General features: G+C 45.5%; 1 protein-coding gene across 3 annotated transcripts in view; it reads left to right on the forward strand.

Annotated features, from left to right (window-relative positions):
- PAK5 (p21 (RAC1) activated kinase 5) overlaps window positions 1-24,061 on the forward strand; it is a gene marked incomplete at its 5' end in the record, with an annotated part of 132,991 nt that overhangs the window by 55,978 nt on the left and 52,952 nt on the right. The window contains one exon of one of the 3 annotated variants that reach the window (XM_081906195.1): window positions 19,007-19,088. The exons of the other annotated variants lie outside the window; for them this stretch is intronic. Coding sequence (XP_081762321.1) covers window positions 19,007-19,088 — 82 coding nt within the window. Of the gene's footprint in view, window positions 1-19,006; window positions 19,089-24,061 lie in introns of those variants that run through there. 3 annotated transcript variants of the gene reach the window in all.

The following is a 24,061-nucleotide window of genomic DNA, read 5'->3' on the forward strand; positions in this document are numbered from 1 at the left end:
CCCTTCACGTCCCCCCCTGTATGGTGACAGTAACGACCTGTGGAACACTGGGTGCAATTTCATGTGGTTGGGTAATCGGAGTTTGAAAGCTACCGGGTTGACCTGCTGAATCACCTCAAAGGGTCCCAATCTTCTGGGCCTCAGTTTCTTACAACCCCCTTTGAACGGCAACCCTTGGGTTGACAACCACACTTGATCCCCCACCCTTATGGTTTCACCTTCCCTTCTGTTCTTGTCTGCCTGCTTCTTATATTGTGCCTTGGCCCTTTCTAAGTTGAGCTGGAGCTGCTGATGGATGGCTTCCATCTCTTCTACAAAACGTTCAGCCGCTGGAACGCTCCATCTCTCCCCTCCTTCCCCTGGAAATGCCCTGGGGTGACACCCGTAATTAGCCAAAAAGGGACTCATCCCTGTGGACACATTCTCCGCATTATTGTAGGCAAATTCTGCCAACGCCAACTTTTCGACCCAATCGTTCTCTCTGTCATTGACATAACACCTAAGATATTGTTGAAGAATGCCATTTGCCCTTTCCGCCTGCCCGTTGGTTTCAGGGTGCCGGGCAGTTGAAAAATTAACTTCCACGTGTAGCAAGCTCATGAGCTTCCTCCAGAACCTGGAAGTAAATTGTTTGCCTCGATCTGAGATCACCCTCGAGGGAGCCCCGTGCAACCTAAAGATATGTTCCACAAACAACTTCGCCGTTTCTTCCGCTGTGACTGCATGTGAGCATGCTACAAAATGGCACATCTTAGTTAACAGGTCTACTACTACCATGATGGCTGTTTTCCCCTTGGACCTTGGCAGATCCGTCATAAAATCTATTGATATCGCTTCCCAAGGCCGTTCTGGTGTGGGTAAAGGTTCTAATAACCCTGCCGGCGCCCTTCTTTCCCCTTTGGCTCGCTGACATTGGTCACACCCTCTTACATACTCCCTTACATCTTCCCTCACCTTAGGCCACCAAAATTCCCTGGTAACCAACCACATGGTTTTGTGTTGCCCAAAATGTCCCGCCGTGGGGCTATCATGCAACTGCTTGAGTACTCTCCCCCTCAATTCACCTTCGGGTATATACAGTGCCCCTTTGTAATACAATGCCCCATTTCTTTCCTCAAAACCTCCGGGGCTCTCGCCCTCCCCCCTGAGACCTCTGAGCTTATCCTGGGCATATTCATCATTTTCCGTTTCCTCCACCAGTTCCCGTTGCCCCACCAGCGCCGCCCCACACACCCAGCGGTCCTCCGGGATGACATGTCTCTCTTCGATCACCTCCTCCCCTTCCCAATATTCTGGTTTGCGTGAGAGCGCATCCGCCCTGACGTTTTCTGGGCCTGGCACATAACAAATCTCAAAGTTAAATTTGGAGAATTCCTGTGCCCATCTCACTTGTCGTTGGTTGAGCACTCGAGCTGTTCTCCAATACTCTAAATTTTTGTGGTCGGTGCACACTTGCACCTTGTGTTGTGCCCCAATTAATAAATGTCTCCACCTCCGGAATGCTTCGTGAATGGCAAGTAGTTCCCTGTCATACACCGTGTAATTCCTCTCGGACTTATTCAGTTTCCGCGAGAAGAATGCACACGGTCTCCACTCCGACGCACTCCTCCCCGGTTGAAGAAGGACCGCCCCTATAGCCCGGTCGGATGCATCTGTTTCCACTCTCATGGGTTTTTGTAAATCCACATGCAGAAGTTGTTCTTCCGAGGCGAAAGCCCTTTTCAGTTCTTCAAAGGCTCGATCCGCCTCCACCGTCCAAACAAATTTCTTCTTGCTGCTGAGGCAGTCAGTGATGGGCGCCGTCAAGTGGGCAAAGTTCTTGATGAACTTCCGATAAAAGTTCCCAAACCCCAAGAATCTTTGCACGTCCTTCTTGGTCTTCGGTGTCTTCCATTCCAGTACCGCTTGAACCTTGCCTGGATCCATGGCCAATCCCTTGTCTGACAAGCGGTACCCCAGGAATTCCACCTCCTTGGTATGAAACTGGCACTTCTCCAGTTTCACCCACAGCTGGTTGGCTTGCAGCCTGCCCAACACTTCTCGAACGTCCCTCACATGCTGTTCCTCATCTTCCGAATACACCAACACGTCGTCTAAAAAGGCCACACAGTTCTTGTAGAGCAAAGGTCCCAGAACGTGGTTTATAAAAGCTTGAAAACAGGCGGAGCCCCCTTGTAGACCGAAGGGCATAACGAGGTATTCAAAGGCTCCCAAAGGGGTAAACATGGTGGTCTTCCATTCATCTCCCTTCCTTATGCGTATCAGATTGTACGCCCCCCGCAGGTCCAGTTTTGTAAAAATCTTTCCCTTCCTTACTCTGGTCAAAATGTCGTCAATTCGGGGCATAGGGAAAGCCAGGGGCTCCGACACTGCATTGAGGCCCCTGAAGTCACACACCAGTCTCGGTTTGTCTGTGTTCTTTTTGTCCACAAAAAACACTGGGCTGCCCCCCACCGCTCGGGACTCTCTGATGAAACCTCGCTTCAAGTTTTTGTCAATGAACTCCCTCAGCTCCTGCATCTCCCTGTCTGACATGGCGTACAGCTTGCCTACTGGGAGTTGGGCCCCTGGGAGTAGGTTGATTTGACAGTCAAAGGGTCTATGCGGTGGCAGTTTGTCTGCTTCCCTTTCGCTGAATACGTTGCTCAGATCTGCGTATTGCGGGGGCACCTTCCCTTTGCCCATCACTTCCATCCCCGCTAGGGTGACTCTGTCTCCTCCCGAGACCTTCCCCTCCTTGCAGTGTTCTAGGCAATGCGCTGACCCAAAGGAGACCACCCTCTGATGCCAGCCCACTAGCGGATCGTGTAGCGCCAGCCAGCTCATCCCCAAAATGATGGGCGCTCCTCCCAGGATGGCCACATTAAACGCTATCTGTTCGGTGTGCCTTGCCACTCTCATTATCATCGGGACAGTCTGTTGGCTAACTTCTCCCCCCAACAGCTCTCTGCCGTCAATCGTAGTCACCTGCAAGGGGTTACTTAAAGGGATGGTCTGTATCTGGTGCTCAGCTGCAAACTCCTTACTCATGAAATTACAGGAGCTGCCTGAATCCAAAAGCGCCTTGACCTTTAGTGGGTGTCCGTTTGGCAGTTCTAGTAACACCTCTATCACTAAAGCAGGTCTGGGAGGTTCTGGCATGGGCACTTTCATTGCTCTTTGGCCTGGCTGCTGTGCCCCGACGGTGGCAGCCAGGCGTTGGCTTTTACTTGCTCCTTGCTTTCCTCTTCCTTTCCCCCAACAGCTCCTGCCATCCCTTGCCATCCCTTTCTTTGTGGGCAGACTCTGGCAAAGTGCCCTGGCTGTTGGCAGAGATAACATCTCTTGGCGCTCTTTCCCTCCTTCTTCCGCCCTTCACTGGGATTTGAAACTGCGCGCGCCCGCGCTGTTCCAACTTCCATCGGCTCTGCCGGCGGGAAAGATGGCTCTGGAATGTCTGGAATGCGGAACTCCCTCCAACGGTCTCCTTTCCCTTCCCGCCTTTCCAAAGCCCTCGCCTCCTGGCGCGCTCCTATGGCCAGCGCAGATTTGGTTAATTGGTCCATAGACTCCGCCCTGGGCCCCCGGGAAAGCTCATCTTTGACGGTTGAAGAAAGCCCCTCTTCGAAAAGCATTTGGATGGGCTCCGCCGATAGGTCCCACCCCAATTTATGAATCAGCATAGTAAATTCAGTCCAGTACTCACGGACAGATCTGCTTCCTTGCTGGCAAGCCATTAACTGCCTTCGCACCACCCCCTGCTCAATATCGCTGGAAAACATCAGGTCCATGGCACGAAAAAACTTCCTCGTGTCCTTTAAGATCTCATTATTCGCTGCCATCAGGGGTCTAACCCAATCTTTCGCCCCGGATTCGAGATGGCCAATCACATACGCCACTCGCGATTCCTCGTCGGGGAAGTCATCAAACTGCAAGTTTAGAGCGTATTGCATCTCTGTTCTAAAGGCATGATAGTTCCTGGGATCCCCCCCGAATTTCTGCACCAATCCTGGTACCTTTCTGGCGAGCGGGGTGGTTTTCTCCTTTCCCTTTTCTGCATCCTGAGCCCTCCTCTCCTCAAGCCTCGCCGTTTGCAGCGCCAACTGGATCTCCAACGCTCTGTACCTTTCTTCCAGGCTTGGACCCCCTCCAGCTGCTCCTGCACCCCCGGTTCCGGCTGGGTTGCTCATGATGCTTCTCTCTGCACAAGCTGGCTTTCGGTGACTTTCGGATTGCTGTGATGGGACGATGAGCTGCTTGTGCGTAAAATGCAAGTCCCTCAGAGTTTGATCAGGTTTTCAAACCTCTGCCTGTGACGGAGCCCCTCCAGCATGGCTGCGTCAATCACTTGTAGTATCCGAAAGTGGCTGCTTTCGGAAACGTTTCCAACATAAAAGCTCCTTAACGGAAACACGTCGTCTGGCCTCTCGGCGTGACAGTTTCCGTCGAGGTGTGGGTGTCCCTATAGGAGGTCCTGAGACCTCCCCACTGGTTTCGCTTGAAGCGTCTCTGAGCCATCCCTCCGACTCACTTTCCCTTGGAGTTCTTGCTCGCCCTCTACTGGTTCCCTCTTCCGCTGCTACTGCTCTCTCAACCTCAGGGAGCCTTTGCACCTGCGGCGCTTTAGATGTCAGTTCCCTGACAATTTGCCTCTTTGTGGTTGACAGCCTGGCAATGTGGTCTGCTAGAGAACTGCCACGGAAAGTGAGATGTTGCAATTAGTAGTTCGGGGTCTCTTAATACTTCTCCCCTGCAGAGTCTGCCAACAATTGACTGAAAGATTTAATTAAACTGAAACAGGGAATTAAACATTCAGCTGCTGATACTAGAAGCCTTGCAAGATGTTTCGAAATGGCAAACCAAGTAAAACAGAAACAAAAAACAACCCAGTTGTGTGCACATTTACCAGTTTTAAGGGTACTTTCAGATCAGGCCTGCACTCTCAAACAGCTATAGTTTGTTCAGCTACTTTTTATGGGGTATCCACATGATGCAAGGGAGCAGGTGGTGCTGTGGTCTAAACCGCTGAGCCTCTTGGGCTTGCTGGTCACAAGTTTGGCGGTTCGAATCCCCGCAATGGGGTGAGCTCCTGTTGCTCTGTCCCAGCTTCTGCCAACCTAGCAGTTCGAAAGCACACCAGTGCAAGTAGATAAATAGGTACCACTGCACTGGGAAGGTAAGCAGCGTTTCTGTGCACTCTGGCTTCCGTCACGATGTCCCGTTGTGCCAGAAGCGGTTTAGTCATGCTGGCCACATGACCCAGAAAGCTGTCTGTGGACGAACACCGGCTCCCTTGGCCTGAAGTGAGACGAGTGCCACACCCCATAGTCACCTTTGACTGGACTTAACCGTCCGGGGTCATTTACCTATTTGCCTATGCAATGCAGTCAATCTACTCCAGTTCCTATCAGCCCTAGCCAGCATGACCAAAGATCAAGGAAGATGGGATTTGTCGTCCAACAAAATCAGGAGGACCACAACTTATTCATCTATTTTCTGCTCTTTCCCACCCAAATGTTTCTTCCATCCTGAGTACTATGCAAATAACTTTCTTTTGTCTCCCTTGTATGCACATAGTGACTGATATCCTACTGGCTTAATAAAACTATAAAAACCATACAATGCTATAAATTACAGAGTCTTTGTCTTAGAAGAAGACAAAAGAGGGCAATTCTTTAGCATCTTTCAGGGTTCATTCTTCAGGTAGTTATTCACCATGAGAAGCTCCTTTGCAATATTTCAAAGCAAATTGCTGCATGTTCTCCCAAGCTTTTAATAGTAGCATCCTTCAGCATAGCATTGCATTGAAAGCTAAAGTGCATATTGTCTGAGAAATGGTGGCAAGAATGAATATTTAAAGGCATTTTCCAAATGGGAGGAGTGCAAAGAGTGAAACGTGAAAGCTCACGGGAATTGAAAACGCAAATATTTGAAACATAAGCAATGTATAAGCATCTAATTAATATATTTAGATATAGAATGATGGAACACTGGTGCAAGGAATAATTGGAACAATCAGAGCTGGTAGACAGAAGCATTGTCAGAACTTTACATCAGTACAGTTTTGATGCACCGAAAGCATGGCACATAAAATGACATATCAAGCCTTGCAGGACCTTTCTCCCCCTGGCGACTCATTGACTGAGCTTGTTGAGGCCTGGAATACCCAGCTCCTGGCAGCCATCAATGAGATCGCACCTAAGCGCCCTCTGCGACCCCGCAGAAACCGGGCTCCCTGGTTTACCGAGGAGCTCCGGAAAATGAAGCGGGACCTCAGACGGCTAGAGCGAGTATGGCGGGGTGCCCGTGACGGAGCTTCAAGAACATCTTATAGGGTTTTTATGAAAACCTACGAGATGGCAGTGAAGGCCGCGAAGAAGTCCTACTTCTCGGCCTCCATTGCATCCGCTAGCTCTCGCCCGGCGCAATTATTTAGTATAATTCGGTCTTTAACGTCCCTCAAAGGACAGCCAAATTTAAATAACAATTTGACACACAGCTGTGAGGCATTTGCGAGCTTTTTTGCGGAGAAGGTCTTGTTGCTCCGCCATGACCTCCCTGCCAATTTGGATACAATAAAGGAACTGGAGGCCCCTCGACTGTCCTCGGGTTCAGTATTGGACCACTTTGACTGGATATCCCCAGCCGATGTGGACAGACTCCTCCGAGCTGGAAAGCCCACCACCTGTCCTCTCGACCCGTGCCCGTCCTGGCTGATTAGAGCGTGTCCAGACGAGGTGCGGGCCCCCCTGGGGGATATCATCAATCTGTCCCTTGGCACCAGGACATTCCCAGGGGAACTGAAGGAGGCAGTGGTGCGCCCGTTCTTAAAGAAAACATCATTAGATCCCTTAGATCGATCCAATTACCGCCTCGTACCTACGGGACTGCCTCTCCTGGTATGCCCCACAGAGGAACCCATGGTCTTCAAATAAAAACACCTTGAAGGCCCCAAGCCACAGAGAGGTTAGGCTGGCCTCAACTAAAGCCTGGGCTTTTTCGGCTGCGGCTCCAACCTGGTGGAACGCTCTGTCACAAGAGACAAGGGCCCTCCAGGACTTGACATCTTTCCGCAGGGCCTGCAAGACAGAGCTGTTCCACCTGGCCTTTGGTCAGGGCTCAGCCTGACTCCCTCCTTTGGCAATCTTTACAAAACTTTAGTCTATGGTTGCCATCAATTTTGATTTTAATTCATTTTTATAATGTTTTATAATGTTGTACTGTTTTAGTGTTGTTAGCCGCCCTGAGCCCGGCTTCGGCTGGGGAGGGCAGGATATAAATAAAACTTATTATTATTATTATTATTATATCATTGGACTACTGAATGATCTGTTGAAAGGAAGGCTAACAGGAGAATCCTGCACAGGTCTGCTTACAAGTAAGTCCTATTGAGTACAAATACCTATTTCTAGATGTATTTGTTTAATATATTTATTAGTTGCTTTCCTCACAAAAGTAATCCAAAATGACTAACAAAGCCAGTAAAAAGGCTAAAACCAATTACAGTGGTACCTCGGGTTACATACGCTTCAGGTTACATACGCTTCAGGTTACATACGCTTCAGGTTACACACTCCACTAAGCCAGAAATAGTGCTTCAGGTTAAGAACTTTGCTTCGGGATGAGAACAGAAATCGTGCTCCAGCAGCAGCAGGAGGCCCCCATTAGCTAAAGTGGTGCTTCAGGTTAAGAACAGTTTCAGGTTAAGAACGGACCTCCGGAACGAATTAAGTACTTAACCCGAGGTACCACTGTATAACAAATGTAACCAATAAAAGCCTAAAATACATCTGTACAGATAAAAGACAGGTCTTACAGATCCTGTCCCACTAAAAGACATCGCAAATATCAGAGCCGCTTCAAATCAAGGGCCAAATGCCCGGGGGTGGAGTGGGGGAGGAAAGTTTTTGCTTCTTCCTGACACCTAAAATATGCTCTGCAAAAAAAAAGGCCATACAAGCACGTGTATATTAGCATAAATTCGCACTGACACGTCAATGAATTTCTGCAACCATTTCTATTTTTAAAAAGTTTTTTTTTCATAATACAGGAAGATAAAAGAAACTGATAGAAATAAAAGCAAAAACAGAGAGAGGGTTTCTTTTTAAATAAATAAATTGCTAATTGATGTGTGTTATGTACTGAGTTGAATAGGATCCAAAAGGCAGCAGTCTGATTGGTCCTAGAACAATAGGATTCAGAATGCAGCAGTCTGATTGGTCCACAGGAGCCACCCAATCCAGCTCCAGGTGGAAATGAATCTGCAACCTGATTGGCCTACAGGAGAATCCCAGAATTAGCCAATCACATGGGGTCCATTGTGTAAATAATGTATATAAAGCAGACCTTCTGGGGGAACTTCCATTCCTCCTCACCACTATGACGTGAATAAAGAGCATGAAATCCACTATCGACTCTGAGTATATTTCAATGTGGAAATGTGGAGAACTGAAATTAAGATTGGAAAATGAGAAATGGAGATAACCTAAATCATAAGACAATGGCAGGGCCACATCCTGCAGCAGAGAAGGGGTAGGAGAAAGCAAGGAAGGATTCTCTGTTGAGTAGAGCCCTCAGCACTTCAACATCTTCCTTGAGGTCCTCCTTTGAATGTTGAAAGCCCCAGGTGCTAGGACACGTGGCTGCTAATGGATGCCAAACATTTTATTTATTCTTTAGCAAGACTTGGGGCTTATCCACCCTTCTTCATGTCCTGTAGCTTTCCCCTGGAGAAAACCTCAATAGGAGAAAATGCCAATTTGGTTTTTTTTTCTGGATTGATGTTCGCTCAATTTAGAGCTAAGCAGTACAGGGCAAGCGTAAGTGCGAATGAGCCCTTCTGGTAGATAGTTGCTTCAGTGTTTGCCCTTCTGTACGATATTTGTACGGTGGAGTATCTTTTCTATTTGTTTGGAAGAGTCACAGTCTGAATGAATAAAAAGTTGAGATACTCTCAAGGGCAGATAGCAGCTCATCAGAGTACAGAAAGAGATAGCTGTGGATTGATGGGAGCTGCTGTGTAACAGTGAGGAACAGTTATACTAATGCTGCTCACTTTTCAATGTGTCCCGATTTTCGATTAGATGTGCCTTTGCTGCAGCTGTGTTAACCTTTTCATGGTCAGTTGGGGCCAAAAGCAAGTGTGGGCTTTGTTGCTGATCTCATCAACCAGGAAGGCGAAAAATGTTTTAGCAGACAGAATATAGACCAGGAGTCAGCAAACTTTTTCAGCCGGGGGCCAGTCCACTGTCCCTCAGACCTTGTGGGGGGCTGGACTATATTTTTTTGGGGGGGAGAATGAATTCCTATGCCCCACAAATCACCCAGAGACAGTGGCGTAGCGTGGGGAGTGCAGGGGGGGGCCAGCCGCAACGGGCGCAACATCTGGGGGTTAGGGTTAGGGGGCGCAAATCCATGGGTTGGGGGCGCAAATCACTTGTCTTGCCCCGGGTGCTGACAACCCACGCTACACCACTGCCCAGAGATGCATTTTAAATAAAAGCACACGATCTACTCATGTAAAAACACCAGGCAGGCCCCACAAATAACCCAGAGATGCATTTTAAATAAAAGGACACATTCTACCCATGTATAAATATGCTGATTCCCGGACCATGGGCCTGATTTAGAAAGCGATTGGGCTGGATCCGGCCCCCGGGCCTTAGTTTGCCTACCCATGATATAGAGCTTCAAAATACAATGAAATTAGTGTGCACAATTAGAAACTCAGGAGATTCTTCTGACTATTAATATATGTAGGCAAACCTTTGGAGATAAAATGAAGCTTGGAAAGCCTAAATTGCAGGAGACATGAATTTATATAATAGAGATCGGTTTCATTGCATCTCATTCAACTGGGATAATAATACGCAATATGGATGTAACTGTCTATATGTGGCAGGAATGGTGAAACCATGATGACTGAAGATTTATGCCAAGACCAGCTCTACCATTAGATGTAGTGAGGCACCTCTTGTCCGATAGCTAACCTGCTCTGTGTTTATTAAGCTAGCCAGCAGCATCACTTTTCAGATAAGTAAAAAATAGTCAATGCAATGGTCACAATCAAACATAAAGTGCAATGAAACTCCTATATATATATATTAAAAGTATGGAACTGAATTAAAATTGAAGTGAAAATTGCCCACCACAAATTTCCACTGCAAAACGAATTTAATTCATTTTATTTGTTTATTTATTATTGCATTTATATCACATGTTTTCCCCCAAGGAACGAAAGGTGACACACATGGGTCCCCCTTTCCTCTTTACAGGAACTATTTTCAGGTGTAATTTGGAGATTTTTCAATCTATACAGCAAATCAGTAAATCTGAATTAGTTCATTCAATGCACTGAGTTTACTGAATGCCCCACTAATTAACAGTCACCAAAAAACAAGTGCAACCTGTGACAATGGCCATAGCAGTTGAATTTTTATAAAAACCTGTCTGTCTGAACAGTTCTCCACCTCCTCTACCATCAGTTTGTGTTATTACATAAGCGGATCTTCATTGTATGTAGTCCCCCCCCCAATTAAGTTTTGCCATTCCTAAATACAATAAATTTTAATGCCAAAGGTTACACTGCCTAGATCCCATTTGACACTAAATGTTCACTGGTAGCTGAAACCAGGACCTAGATTCATCAGCTACCAGTGAACATTTAGTACAAAATGCTTTGACATCAACATCTCTCAACTCCAACAAAGGACAATATTTGCAGCAGGGACTAGGCAAGATTGTATCATTGTTCTGTGCTTATCTCATGCTGAGCAGTCAGCAACCTTAAAGCAGATGAAGGGGAGGAAAATTAGAGCCTGTAGCATTCATCTGGTGTATTGAGCAGAGGCCACAGAGAGGATACTTGGAAGCAAGAGATGTTCAGAAATGGTTGCCCCCCAGATTGTTCTGTGCTTGGATGCTGTTGCTCTTTGGGAGGTGAGTGAAACAAACAAACAAAAATCAGCAGTTCTTATGCACAAATCCATATTGGCTTGCATTTGATGTCTTGTCTGTAGATTAATTAATTTCTCAGATTCAGCAGTATTCAAGGGTCTGGTGTGCTTGCTACGTTAAGGCAAGTGAGAGCTGGTCTTGCATTTTTTATTTTATTTTTTGCTTGAGCAGGGGACATCAGCCTTTCCTCCTGCTTAACAAGCAAGGCTTCCCAGATAGTAAAAAGTAAAGGTTGTGGCCAGCTGCTTTCTTTGTCCTCTTTAAGACTGTAGTCTAGAATAATTCCTGAAAGGCTTACAGGTGTTAATGGAGAAATCTGAGGGCTCCCTTGGACAAAAAACCAAGGACACCAGCCAGGAATAGAAGAGCAAAACAGCAGCCAGTAGGCTTGGTTTTTATTGAAGTCTGTCGCGACAGGACTCCCACCTGCCACAAGGTGAAACAAGATGGAAGCCCTGAGCAAAAGAGAACCCAAACGCTAATTAGCTGCTAATCCCCATGTTACACCCCCAACTATATCACTAATACATCATGATTACATCATGGAAGGGGAGGTCTGGTGGCAGTAATCTGAGCATCCTGGAACCTGCCGCATGGTTCCCCTTGCCTTCCACCAAGCACCCATCAAGTGTAACAAAAGAGATATTTACATTTCCCTGATTCCCAGTCAAAATAATAATAATAATAATAATAATAATAATAATAATAATAATAATAATTTATTTGTACCCCGCCCATCTGGCTGGGTTTCCCCAGCCACTCTGGGCGGCTTCCAACAAAGATGAAAGATACACTAAAATGTCACATATTAAAAACTTCCCTGAACAGGGCTGCCTTCAGATGTCTTCTGAATGTCAGGTAGGTGTTTATCGCTTTGACATCTGATGGGAGGGTGTTCCACAGGGCTGGCGTCACTACTGAGAAGGCTGTACATCCTTTTGTCTTCATCTGGGTTTATTATTTCTGGAATGGCTACCTGTCTGGTGCTCAGGTATTAGGATGCCAGGAATTATCACTCAGGCAGAGGGGCTGATGAGTAGCTGAGCTCACATGTCTATATGAATTTCGGAGCCCCGTTCGCATCCTGAAGTGAACACAACTCACGTCCATGCATCTGTGCGTGCACGGGTCACGTTTTGCTGCTTCTGCACATGCGTGTGACGTCACTTTGACCGTCTGCGCATGCACGCGTGGCGAAACCCAGAAGCAACACGTTCTGTTACTTCTGGGTCGCCACAGAGCGCAACCCAAAAATACTTAACTTGAAGCACATTTATCCCGAGGTATGACTGTATATATATTTATCAGAGAATTGTTACATTTGGTATTGTGCAGCAGAGGCCCTTTGAAGAGATAGGAAGAAACTGTGATGAAGTGTTTTGTGGGGACAAATCACAAAAGTCACAAAAGTGATTGTGCTGATTTTGGTAGTGGGCTGCATGTGCATGATATCTGCTGGAGGCGCAACACCTCCCCAACCTATACATAGATTCCTGCAACACAGGTAACTTTCCCTGTTGCAAGTGTATCATAGAATTGTAGAGTTGCAAGGGACCCTGCTGTCATCTAGTTCAATTAACCTCCTGCAGTACTCAAATCTCAGCTGACGCATCCCTGACAAACAGCCGTCCAACCTCTGCTTAAAAGCCTCCAAGGAAGGAGAGTCCACAACCTCCCAGGGGAGTCCGTTCTACTGCCAAACAGCTCTTACTGTCAGAAAGGTCTTCCGGATGATTAGTTGGAATCCCCTTTCTTGAGAGAGCCAGTGTGGTGTAGTGGTTAAGAGTGATAGTCTCCTCATCTGGGCAACCGGGTTCGCATCTCCACTCCTCCACATGCAGCTGCTGGGTGACCTTGGGCCAGTCACACTTCTTTGAAGTCTCTCAGCCCCACTCACCTCACAGAGTGTTTCTTGTGGGGGAGGAAGGGAAAGGAAAATGTGAGCTGCTTTGAGACTCCTTTGGGTAGTGATAAAGCGGGATATCAAATCCAAACTACTACTACTACTACTATTCTTCTTCTTCTTCTTCTTCTTCTTCTTCTTCTTCTTCTTCTTCTTCTTCTTCTTCTTCTTCTTCTTCTTCTTCTTCTTCTTCCTCTTCTTCTTCTTCTTCTTCTTCTTCTTCTTCATCTTCTTCTTCTTCTTCTTGAAACCTGAACACATTGGTTTCGGTCCTGTCCTCTGGAGCAGGAGAAAACAAGCTTCCTCCAACTTCCATGTGACAGTCCATTAGATATTTGAATATGACTATCATATCTCCTCTCCTCCAGGTTAGACATATGCTCTTAAAGGATTAGGGATGTGGGTGGCGCTGTGGTCTAAACCACTGAGCCTCTTGGGCTTGCTGATCAGAAGGTTGGTGGTTCAAATCCGCACAACGGGGTGAGCTCCTGTTGCTCTGTCCCAGCTCCTGCCAATCTAGCAGTTCGAAAGCACACCAGTGCAAATAGATAAATAGGTACCACTGTGGTGGGAAGGTAAACGGCATTTCCTTGCGCTCTGGCTTCCATCACAGTATCCCCTTGCGCCAGAAGTGGTTTAGTCCTGCTGGCCACATGACCCAGAAAGCTGTCTGTGGACAAACACCAGCTCCCTCAGCCTGAAAGTGAGATGAGTGCTGCAACCCTATAGTTTCCTTTGACTGGACTTAACCGTCCAGGGGTCCTTCCCCCCCTTTTATACATTTAACTTAAAGGATTCCTGGGAGGTTTATATTACTAGATCGCTCACTGTGATAATTTTACACAAGACAAAGCTGCAACTGTTTTGTTTTGTTTTTAAAAAATGCAAAATAGATGCTGGTCTGGAAAACATGCAAACTATGTTTAGCAAAGCAGCAGTTCATTTGTAGAAGAAATTACAGGCACTTCCAAACAACCTGTTTGTTGAGCCTGAGTTGTTTTGCAGAATGGTTAGATGACCACTGGCTATTTAAGGAGCATGTGTTCTGATTTGTATGCAGGAAGATTAGGTGAGTCGTGCAAGATGCAAGTTGCACCACACTTCCCAGTGCATTTCCATAATACTTTCCTTAACATAGAAAGACCAATATTTAGGGGAAGTGGGTATGTTGCACAAGACCTCCCAGTCAACTATAATTGCACAGCTTGGATTTGTTGGTTTGCGGGATTGAATCGCACCCAAAAATAGAGAGAGTCTGGAAGCACCAGTGTGACAGCTTTCTAAGTTTGCTCCATACACAATTGTGTGTGTGTGTGTGTGTGTGTTTTAGAAGTGGGATTGGCAGAGGCACACACACCAGCATGGGCCATCCTAGAAGACTAATTCAATTGCATTGTTTAAGCTGCACACCATGTAGCACAAAACGTTGAACTGGCTGCATCAATATGGGTGGGTTCACACCATAGATTTGAAGCACATATAATGCACATGGCTTCTCCCGGCAAATCCTGGGAAACTGTAGCTTGTTAAGGTTGTTAGAAATCTCACTTGAGGAAAAACTACACTTCCCAGGATTCTTTGCACATGCTTTACATGTACGGTACAGATTTGCCCTATGACTTCTGGAAAGACTTGATTGAGAGATACCTATATGAACCTTGCTGTATGCTTCAAAACATTCTGTGCTGCCTTGTGGAAAGTCCCACTGACCAAAGAAATGGGAAATTGATCTGCTCACTGTGTTTCTATGAAAAAAAACAACCATGGTATTTTGTCTCACTTCGATGTGACTTGAATCCTTGAAATGTTGCAGGCGGCACCGACTGGGTTGCTCATAGTATACTGCAATCAGGATTATGGAGACTGTTGTGTACATAGGATGATGCCAGATCCAGATGATTTTTATACTTCTTCTGCCCCTTGATCCACATATTCTTTGTTAGCATCACTCTATAATTACAGGCAGCATTCATTTCTTGGATATTTAAGAAATGGTGCTTAATTACGATTGGCACCCTAGGAGAGATGCAGCTGAGCATACTGGACATTTTGCAAGATGAACATCTTGGCTTGGCGTAAGAGGACCATTGAAACCGAACAGCATTGTGCGAACCTTTCGGCTGCAATTTTGTAAATTATCCAGAACACATAGCATCAGGGTCCTCTGCTGATATAAAACCAGTGATTTCAGTGGTGCTCTGCCAATTTTCATCAGCTGGGCATCATTAATAGAGAAGATGCAGTCTGAGTAAATTTTCAATACTTTTTTTTAACAGCTTGAATGCGGGGCAAATTGATTTCACACTTCTGCTGCAACTATAAGATCTTCGTTCCAATTAGAGAAAGGCTCAATTAATGCTAATACATTTCATTAATGTAGAAATAAATTTCAGACTTTTGGTTCAGATTTTTCCCTTAGGCAACTGCAAACATGTATTCATTACTCCTCTCACCCATCTTTCTCCCCTGATAAATCACCACCATCTCTGTCCTTGACACGTCAGTATCATTGACAACATTTCCTCTTCTAATACAGACCAGAGGAAAATGGTAATTTACTTAACTGGGTCAGCAACTGTATTTTGTTATGCTGGACACAACAATGTGTAGAGACTTTGTTCTGGGGATAGCCTTTTCAAAAAGAGATGCGTGCTATTTTGTGAGTCTGCGTTGGACCAGAGACTGTGGACACACTCACACCACAGAATTAAACTGACTTAATGATCAGTTCCTCTTCCCAGGGAACTCTGGGAATTGTAGGAATATCCTAATGTTCCCAGCACTCATAGCAAACTACAGCTCCCAGGCATGGAGGTGGGAGCTCAGCTGATTGAATGTTCTTTCATGCAAAAGCTTCTCTGCACACAGAAAATGAGATATCAGGGGGGCGTTTCTAGTTTAACCTTTGTCCTGACATGCTAGTTTTCTCTCTGTGTGTGGTGTTGCGGAAAACTATATGAAATAGAATTCAGTAATGCTCCTCCAGTTTATTGAGCATCCACCCTGATTTGCTTTTGCAGACACTAAGGTCCAGCACCGAGGAGCTTCTGGAGGTTCCCTCACTGCGAGAAGGGAAGTTACAGGGAACCAGACAGAGGGCCTTCTTGGTAGAGGCACCTGCCCTATGGAATGCCCTCCCACCAGATGTCAAAGAAATAAACAACTATCTGACTTTTAGAAGACATCTGAAGGCAGTCCTGCTTCGGGAAGCTTTTAATATTTGATGACTTATTGTATTTAAATATTTTGCTGGAAGCCGCCCAGAGTGGCTGGGGAAACCCAGCCAGCCGGGTGGGGTATAAATATTATTATTATTATTATTATTATTATTATTATTATTATTATTGCAAAGTTTACACAGAGGGAGGGTTCTGGTCTTTCCTGAGCATTCATTCTGATTTGCAACTATCATTCATCTTGAATTCATCCTGATTTACTTGTGTGGCGGCAGCAGAGCATTGTAATCAGAGTCATCTTTCCCATAGGGCTTAGTGGTGCGTCATGCCAGGGCGCCAGCCTCTCACGGGCACACCAGTGAGTGGGGGAGCTGCACAGCTTTGCTGGTGGCCTTCCCTTTCCCTGCACACCCGCCAGTTGTGCCCCACCAACCACATGGCTGGCAGGCATGCAGCTAGCCTGCCAAGCCTCCGTGGGAGGAGAGCGATCGTTGCAGAGGCTTAGGATGGAAGCTGCGCCCTGCCAACTATATGGCTGGCATGTGTGCAGCTTCTTTCCCAAGCCTCTGTGGGGATCGCTTTCCCACAGCGGCATGGGGGAGAGTTGCGCCCCCGATGGCTGGCAGTTCACAGATTCACTCCCCCCCCCACACACACTATCCATGGTAATTTGGGGGTGCTGGGCTGATATTTGCACCCCAGCGCCACATCTGCTAAAGATGACTCTGATTGTAATCCACTTTATTTGTGCTAAACAACTTTTATAGCTGTATAGGCTAGTCCATTAGGGCAAATCCAATGCCCCACCCAGCTGCTTGCGCATATTCCATCAGGCCCAGAAGGTGGCACTGAATGTCAGTGTCCTCCTCCTTAGTCTCAGAGCTACCATGATTGAACTCAGTGAGGAGAAGAATGGGGAAAGAGCTAGAATTGGTTGGGTCTGCCTATCATTGGCTCTGCCTCAGCCTACTGTTGACTTCCCTTTCCTCTGCCCAATAATAATAATAATAATAATATATTACTTATACCCCACCCATCTGGCTGGGTTTCCCCAGCCACTCTGGGCAGCTCCCAACAGAAAATTAAAAACACAATAAAACATCAAACCTTAAAAGCTTAACTAAACAGGGCTGCCTTCAGATGTCTTCTAAAAGTCAGATAGTTGTCTATTTCCTTGACATCTGATGGGAGGGCATTCCACAGAGCAGGTGCCACTACAAAGAAGGCCCTCTGCCTGCAAGTTCCAAGAGGTATCAGTCACAACTTGAAGCCCTCCAGAAAAACATTGGAAGTCTGGAAATGACCCAAGTGCCCGCCTACAGTCTGAAGTGGTCCAAGCGCAGATATGGGTTGGACACATTAGTGAGAAGAAGGCCTACTATCTCCTGGTGTGCAGTGGTGGAGGAAGGGGGAGCAGGTACCAGCCTAGAGGGGTGACATCGCCGTGGGTGTCCTTCTCTCCCTTGGGAAGCTCTGGTGGGCAAGCGCCTACCCAATTGGGATGACGGTTCGCACGGGCGGGCGCCTACCACTTGGGACTCTCCCTTGTGTGACGTGCCACACCCCCACATGCAGCATGCCACACCCCTACCGCCCGCGACTGCTGGTGTGATTCCCCTGGAGTGGTGGTTGCATGTTTACTGGATACCATTGGCATGCTTTCCTTTTTTAAAAAATAGTAATAATAATGATATTTATTCGAGTTTCAAAAAGAATTACAAAGGTAAAAAAAGAAATAAAAATAGAAAAAAGAAACAAAAAATACAAAATACAGAAAAAATAGAAACCATTAAAAATAAATCCATCTTTCCCTGTCTTGCCTTTCATTCACTTATTTCCCTGACCTCCTCACACCTCCCTTTTTTGTGTTCCAGTTCAAAAATCCTTTCCCTCTTTGTTTTTTATCTTAATTCTTTATCTTAATATATTATAGCTTTACATTTTCACCTGTTAACAATCCATTTTTACATACTCCTTTTTAACATTGCTGCTAAAACCACTTCATTTCATTCCGTCATCATTTTAACATTCATTAATTTTGCAATGTTTCTGTAAATAATCTTTAAATTTCTTCCAATCTTCTTCCACCAACTCTTCTCCCTGGTCTCGGATTCTGCCAGTCATTTCCGCCAATTCCATATAGTCCGTCACCTTCATCTGCCATTCTTCCAGGGTGGGTAAATCTTGTGTCTTCCAATACTTTGCAATGAGTATTCTTGCTGCTGTTGTAGCATACATAAAGAAAGTTCTATCCTTCTTTAACACCAATTGGCCGACCATGCCTAGGAGAAAGGCCTCTGGTTTCTTCAGGAAGATATATTTAAATACCTTTTTCATTTCATTATAAATCATCTCCCAGAAAACCTTAATCCTTGGGCACGTCCACCAAAGGTGAAAGAATGTACCTTCATTTCCTTTACATTTCCAACATTTATTGTCGGGCAGATGATAGATTTTTGCAAGCTTGACTGGTGTCATGTACCACCTGTATATCATTTTCATAATATTCTCTCTTAAGGCATTACATGCCGTAAATTTCATACCATTGGCATGCTTTCCCTCCTGCCTTGGCTAGTCAGTTGCATCACTGGTATAGATTTGGTGTCACGTAGTAGGACAAATGACTACTGGGAGAATAAGAGAGCCAGGAGGCACACAGCATGTGGGGAATTGGAAACCAGAGTACTGTTGTGAGCAGCACCTGACGCTTCACTGGCTGTCAGCCAGGAAGCTAATACAGGGCTCACTTTTTCCCAGCGAGTGCTGTTTTAGAGGCTCTGTAATGTCAGCTGATGCATGAAAATAGGAAATACAAAAGTGGCTTTCATTGTGCGGGAGGCGGTGGAACATTGTTCCTCAAATGACAACAGTGTTTCTCTAGTTACCCTTTGCCAGCGTTTACTATTTCTGTACAAGCCCACATTGTCTTTGATGGTGTGTGTGTGTTTTTATTTTATTTAGTTTTATTTATTTCATTGTGCATCTCTATTAGATGTTTCTCATGGGCCAACCATCCCGAGAAACCCTGCTGTGCTGTGGTGTGACCAGTGAAGGCATTTTCGACAATAAACAAGGTATTGTGTGCTTTGGAAGAAACATTGACAATGGCAAAGCCCAGATGGCTTGGAACCGTTTCAATGTTTTCTTCTTGCTGTATTAGTGCATAGATTTCAATAACGGTGGTGGCTGCAGGGTGGGAATGGCCAACTCAGAAGACTTTTGGAGCATAGCTGGGAACATCAACCGAACTCAAAACAGGATGCACTGTAGCCATTTGCAGAGGGTCTTCATGTATGCACATGGACATGGAAAGAGATGGATTGTCCTTTCTGGTCCTCACCAAAACCATCATATATTTGAGGTGCTGTATGCATCAGGAGGCATTTGTCTTTGTGCTAAGGCAGGGTTTTCCAAACTTGGGCCTCTAGCTGTTTTTAGACTACAATTCCTACCATCCCTAGCTAGCAATTTGTGGAAATGTGCAGTTTTCTGAATTTTGTGACGCAGTTCTCCAGCCAAGTTGAAAGCACCTACTGGGGTAAAATGTGCATCAAAATGCATGCACACTAGTGAACAATACATGCAAAAATGCATTTTATCTCGGGAAACTGCTTAGCAATAAGCTGTATATTAGGCTGCAGTACATACAAAATGTGTATTAGGAGAGATGTTCGCTAAAATGCAGATTAGTTTTCCTGAGGACTTTTAAAATCATCATCATCACAAACTGATGTGGTAATATGGAGAGCTGAACTTAAGATGGGGGAAATGATAACCCAAAATTGACAGATTCTCCCACCCCTAAAAAAGGTAAAATGTAAAGGACCCCTGTACGGTTAAGTCCAGTCAAAGGTGACTATGGGGTTGCACTGCTCATCTCGCTTTCAGGCCGAGGGAGCCGGCGTTTGTCCACAGACAGCTTTCCGGGTCATGTGGCCAGCACAACTAAACCGCTTCTGGTGCAATGGGACACCATGATGGAAACCAGAGTGTACGGAAATGCTATTTACCTTCCTGCAGCAGTGGTACCTATTTATCTACTTATACTGGCATGCTTTTGAACTGCTAGGTTGGCAGGAGCTGGGACAGAGCAACAGGAGCTCACCCCGTCATGCAGATTCGAAACGCTGACCTTGTGATCAGCAAGCCCAAGAGGCTCAGTGATTTAGACCACAGCGCCACCCGCTCCCCTACTCTACCATCAGCATGCATAGGAAATTTCCCCTTATATCAGAATCTCAAGTCAAACAGTGAACAAAGTGGTTGGTTTGGGTGTGTTTTCAGAAGTAAGGAACATACTGAAAAATGTTTAAGCCTTGAAACTGAAAGGTCTATATTTAAGTCATGTTTTACCTGTGCGAACACATTGACATATAACCCTGCAGCTATGTACTATCCCCTTTCACTTTTAAAGATTTCTTCCTGCCGTTATCCCAGCATGGATGACCTTGCTGTAAAATACAACAGACTTATTTAAACTGGCAAGTAAATCAGTCTGTTTCAGATGTAATAGTATTAAGTTATGGGTGTGCACCATATTACTTGTGAAATACAGTGCGATTTACAATATTGTACAGAAATAATATCACCTATTACAGTTAATTAAGCAGTGACAGGTTTATAGAGTGCTGCAAGGCGAAATTCAGTTTAGATTTGGGTTCTTTCCCCCTTATTATTGCTGTGAGCCAAAGACAAATTGCAATGCATTAACAGAACTGGTACTATTGGTTTTTACCTGGCTCTACTTTTTTCAGGGTTGTATGGTGTCAGTCAGCTGATGGTATGAATTCCATCAACAGAACTTGGAAGGCTTGTGGGACCCTTCAGGGCAGACTGGGGGGGCAGGGACTGTAGGTGGAGGGTGAATCCCCCCAAATTGCTTCCCTCTCCATTCCACTGACTTTCAGTCACTTTCAGCTGAGTGACACTATTGGTTGGATACAACCTTCAAAACAGTTTATCTCCTAGATAGAAAACGACTGATCACCCTGCTGAGTTGCTTAAGCTGCTTTCGCAGACACCTGAGTCAGCTTCGGTCAAGTTGATCATGGATGGCGTCGCCTTCTGAATGACGTGGAACAAATCAGGGTGGGCAGAGCTCCATGCCAATACGCTTCATGAGCCAATCGCTCAGTGAACTACAATGCTCAAGGGTGAAGTCTATTGTAATGGCTAGTAGAAAACCATTCATCGTTCAGCCAGACACTGGGGTCCAGCTCTGAGGGCTTTCCCCTGCGAGAAGTGAGGTTACAGGGAACCAGGCAGAGGGCCTCCTTGGTAGTGGCGCCCGCCCTGTGGAACACCCTCCCATCAGATGTCAAGGAAATAAACAACTATCTGATCTGACTTTTCGAAGACATCTGAAGGCAGCCCTGTTTAGGGAAGTTTTTAATGTTTGATGTTTTAGCATGTTTTTAATATTCTGTTGGGAGCCACCCAGAGTGGCTGCGGAAACCCAGCCAGGTGGGTGGGATATAAATTATTATTATTATTATTATTATTATTATTATTATTATTATTATTATTACTATTAAGCATGTCTGTGCTCAGGTGGGTCTGCTAGCCTCTAAATGCTAACTAGGATTGCTTCATTGTTTTCTGTATTCTACCAAAGTTTTACCCAGAAGAGATATTAATTAGGAAATATAAGGGGAAATTAGCAAGGTGTAATAACAAATAATCACATAGCATCTAATGCAAGGTATAGCAGAATAACACTGGCCAACAACAAATTTGTTGTCTGCGTTTTTTTAGTTGATTTAGGATGAATCTGATGCGCTGAATCCAAAAATCGCATTGGTTTTGCTCAATCAGGTCAAGTTTTTGAGCTATGGCCACATGTCGTTTTTTACGTTTTTGTTCACATGTACGCTTGTGTGGAGCATTTTAGAAGAAGTTGGTGGTGGTAAAATGCCATGTCGAATAATTATTTTGATTGGAAATGATTATTTTAATGACAAGAAGTATTCAGGTCCGATAGTTCTGGGTGATTATGTCGAAAGGGGATCAGTTTGAAGTCATAAAACCTCGAAATCTTCCATAAATTGGTGCGGCAAAGCATAAAGTTGGGGGATCAAAACTAAGTTAATGGGGCAGCTGCCCCACGAAGTATCCTGATCTTCAATCAGCACATCGTCCTGTAGCTCATTGTGATGAAATTCCAGTGCCTATCTTCGGAGAACTTCCTGACATTAGGGACAAAGATGCCTCCAGTGTTGAAGGACATGATGAAGAAGAAGTGGTTCTTGAAGATGATGCTCCACGTCCATTTTCCCAAAAGGAGTTGAATGATCGAGTTCGCGACCTCAGCTTGTCAAAGGACTCTGCCAAACTGTTGGCATCCAGATTGAAGGAAAAAAACCTCCTCTCTGACAGTGCTCGCATCAGCTTCTTCCGCAACAGGCATCAAGAGTACCTCCGTTTTTTCTCGGAAGAGAAGGACTTGGTGTACTATGCAGATATTGCGCAGCTTCTGCTCAAGCTTGGAGTGCCTCAGTATGAACCCAAAGATTGGAGACTGTTCATTGACAGCAGCAAGCGATCACTGAAATGTATTCTGCTACACAACGGCAACCAGTTTGCCTCTATACCCCTGGCTCACTCGAGTACACTGAAGGAGAACTATGAAGCGGTGAAGTATGTGCTGGAGAAAATTGGTTATGATCAGCATAGGTGGTTTATTTGTGTTGACCTGAAGATGGTGAACTTTTTGTTGGGACAACAGTCTGGCTTCACCAAGTACCCATGTTTTCTGTGCATGTGGGATAGTAGGGACCGTGCTCAGCATTACACGAACAAGGACTGGCCTGTGCGGGGGGAAAGAAAGGAATGTCATCAACGACCCTCTGGTAGACAGAGACAGAATACTCTTCCCACCGCTGCACATCAAGCTCGGCTTAATCAAACAGTTCACCAAGGCTCTGGATAAGGATGGTGACTGCTTCACTTACTTGAGCCAGGCTTTTCCAGGATTGACCATGGAGAAGTTGAAAGCTGGCATCTTTGACGGTCCTCAGATCCGTCAGCTCATCAGAGATCCATAGTTCGGAAAGTCAATGAACGAAGTAGAACTGGAAGTGAGGAAGGCATTTGTTCTGGTAGTGAAGAACTTTCTTGGCAACAATAAGGCCAGAAACTACGTAGAACTTGCCAACAACATGCTGACTGCTTTCAGAAACCTGGGCTGCAACATGAGTGTCAAGATGCACTACCTATTTTCACATATGGACCGGTTTCCTGAGAACCAGGGTTCAATGAGTGACAAGCAGGGGGAGAGATTCCATCAGGACATGAAAGAGATGGAGACCAGGCATCAGGGTCGCTGGGACACAGTCATGATGGCTGACTACTGTTGGACTCTGAAGAGAGACCTCCCTGCCACTGAGCATTCCAGAAGTTCCAAGAAACGGAAGTTCAAGCCCTGAAGTTTGAAAAATGGTGAAGCAACATGCAATTTACGTGTACTTACCTTTATCAATTCCCACCATTCAGTTTACAGTAAACCTGACCTGATGGAGAGAAACGGATGCCATTTCCTGATTCAGCAGTGCAAGAATACCCTAAATCAGTTGTAGAAATCTAGACAACATTCAAAAAGTAAAAAATGGTTGCCCAGTGTAATCTTTTGCATGTTTCCTCATAATCATCCCATGGAGTTTTGTAGTGCTTAATCCCAAGATCATCATCTTCTTCTTCTTCTTTGGCGATCACTCATAGCCGAGTAAGATTGTCTTCCATAAACACGGTTTTAACAATGAGTCCATAAATGACTGTGGAGGCCAATTAGATACAATGCATGGAACTGCATTGTAAGGCAGGAATTTTGCAGCAACCCATTTTTAGGCTGCAATCCTAAGCATACTCACCAGAGGGTAAGTCTGATTGAATTTAGAGTAAACATGCTTGGGATTGTACCATGTGCCATTCGAACTTGTTGGTTTTTTTAAACGAAATCTTCAGGGTTTATGACACCATATTTATGTGGAATTTCTTGGGATGTTTTTCAAGCAGCTTTTGCTTAAAGCTCCAAGATCCTGTAGGTTGAGTC

Source organism: Podarcis melisellensis, assembly GCF_964234715.1.
Source record: "Podarcis melisellensis genome assembly, chromosome: 3".
In the NCBI taxonomy this organism is placed as follows: domain Eukaryota; kingdom Metazoa; phylum Chordata; class Lepidosauria; order Squamata; family Lacertidae; genus Podarcis; species Podarcis melisellensis.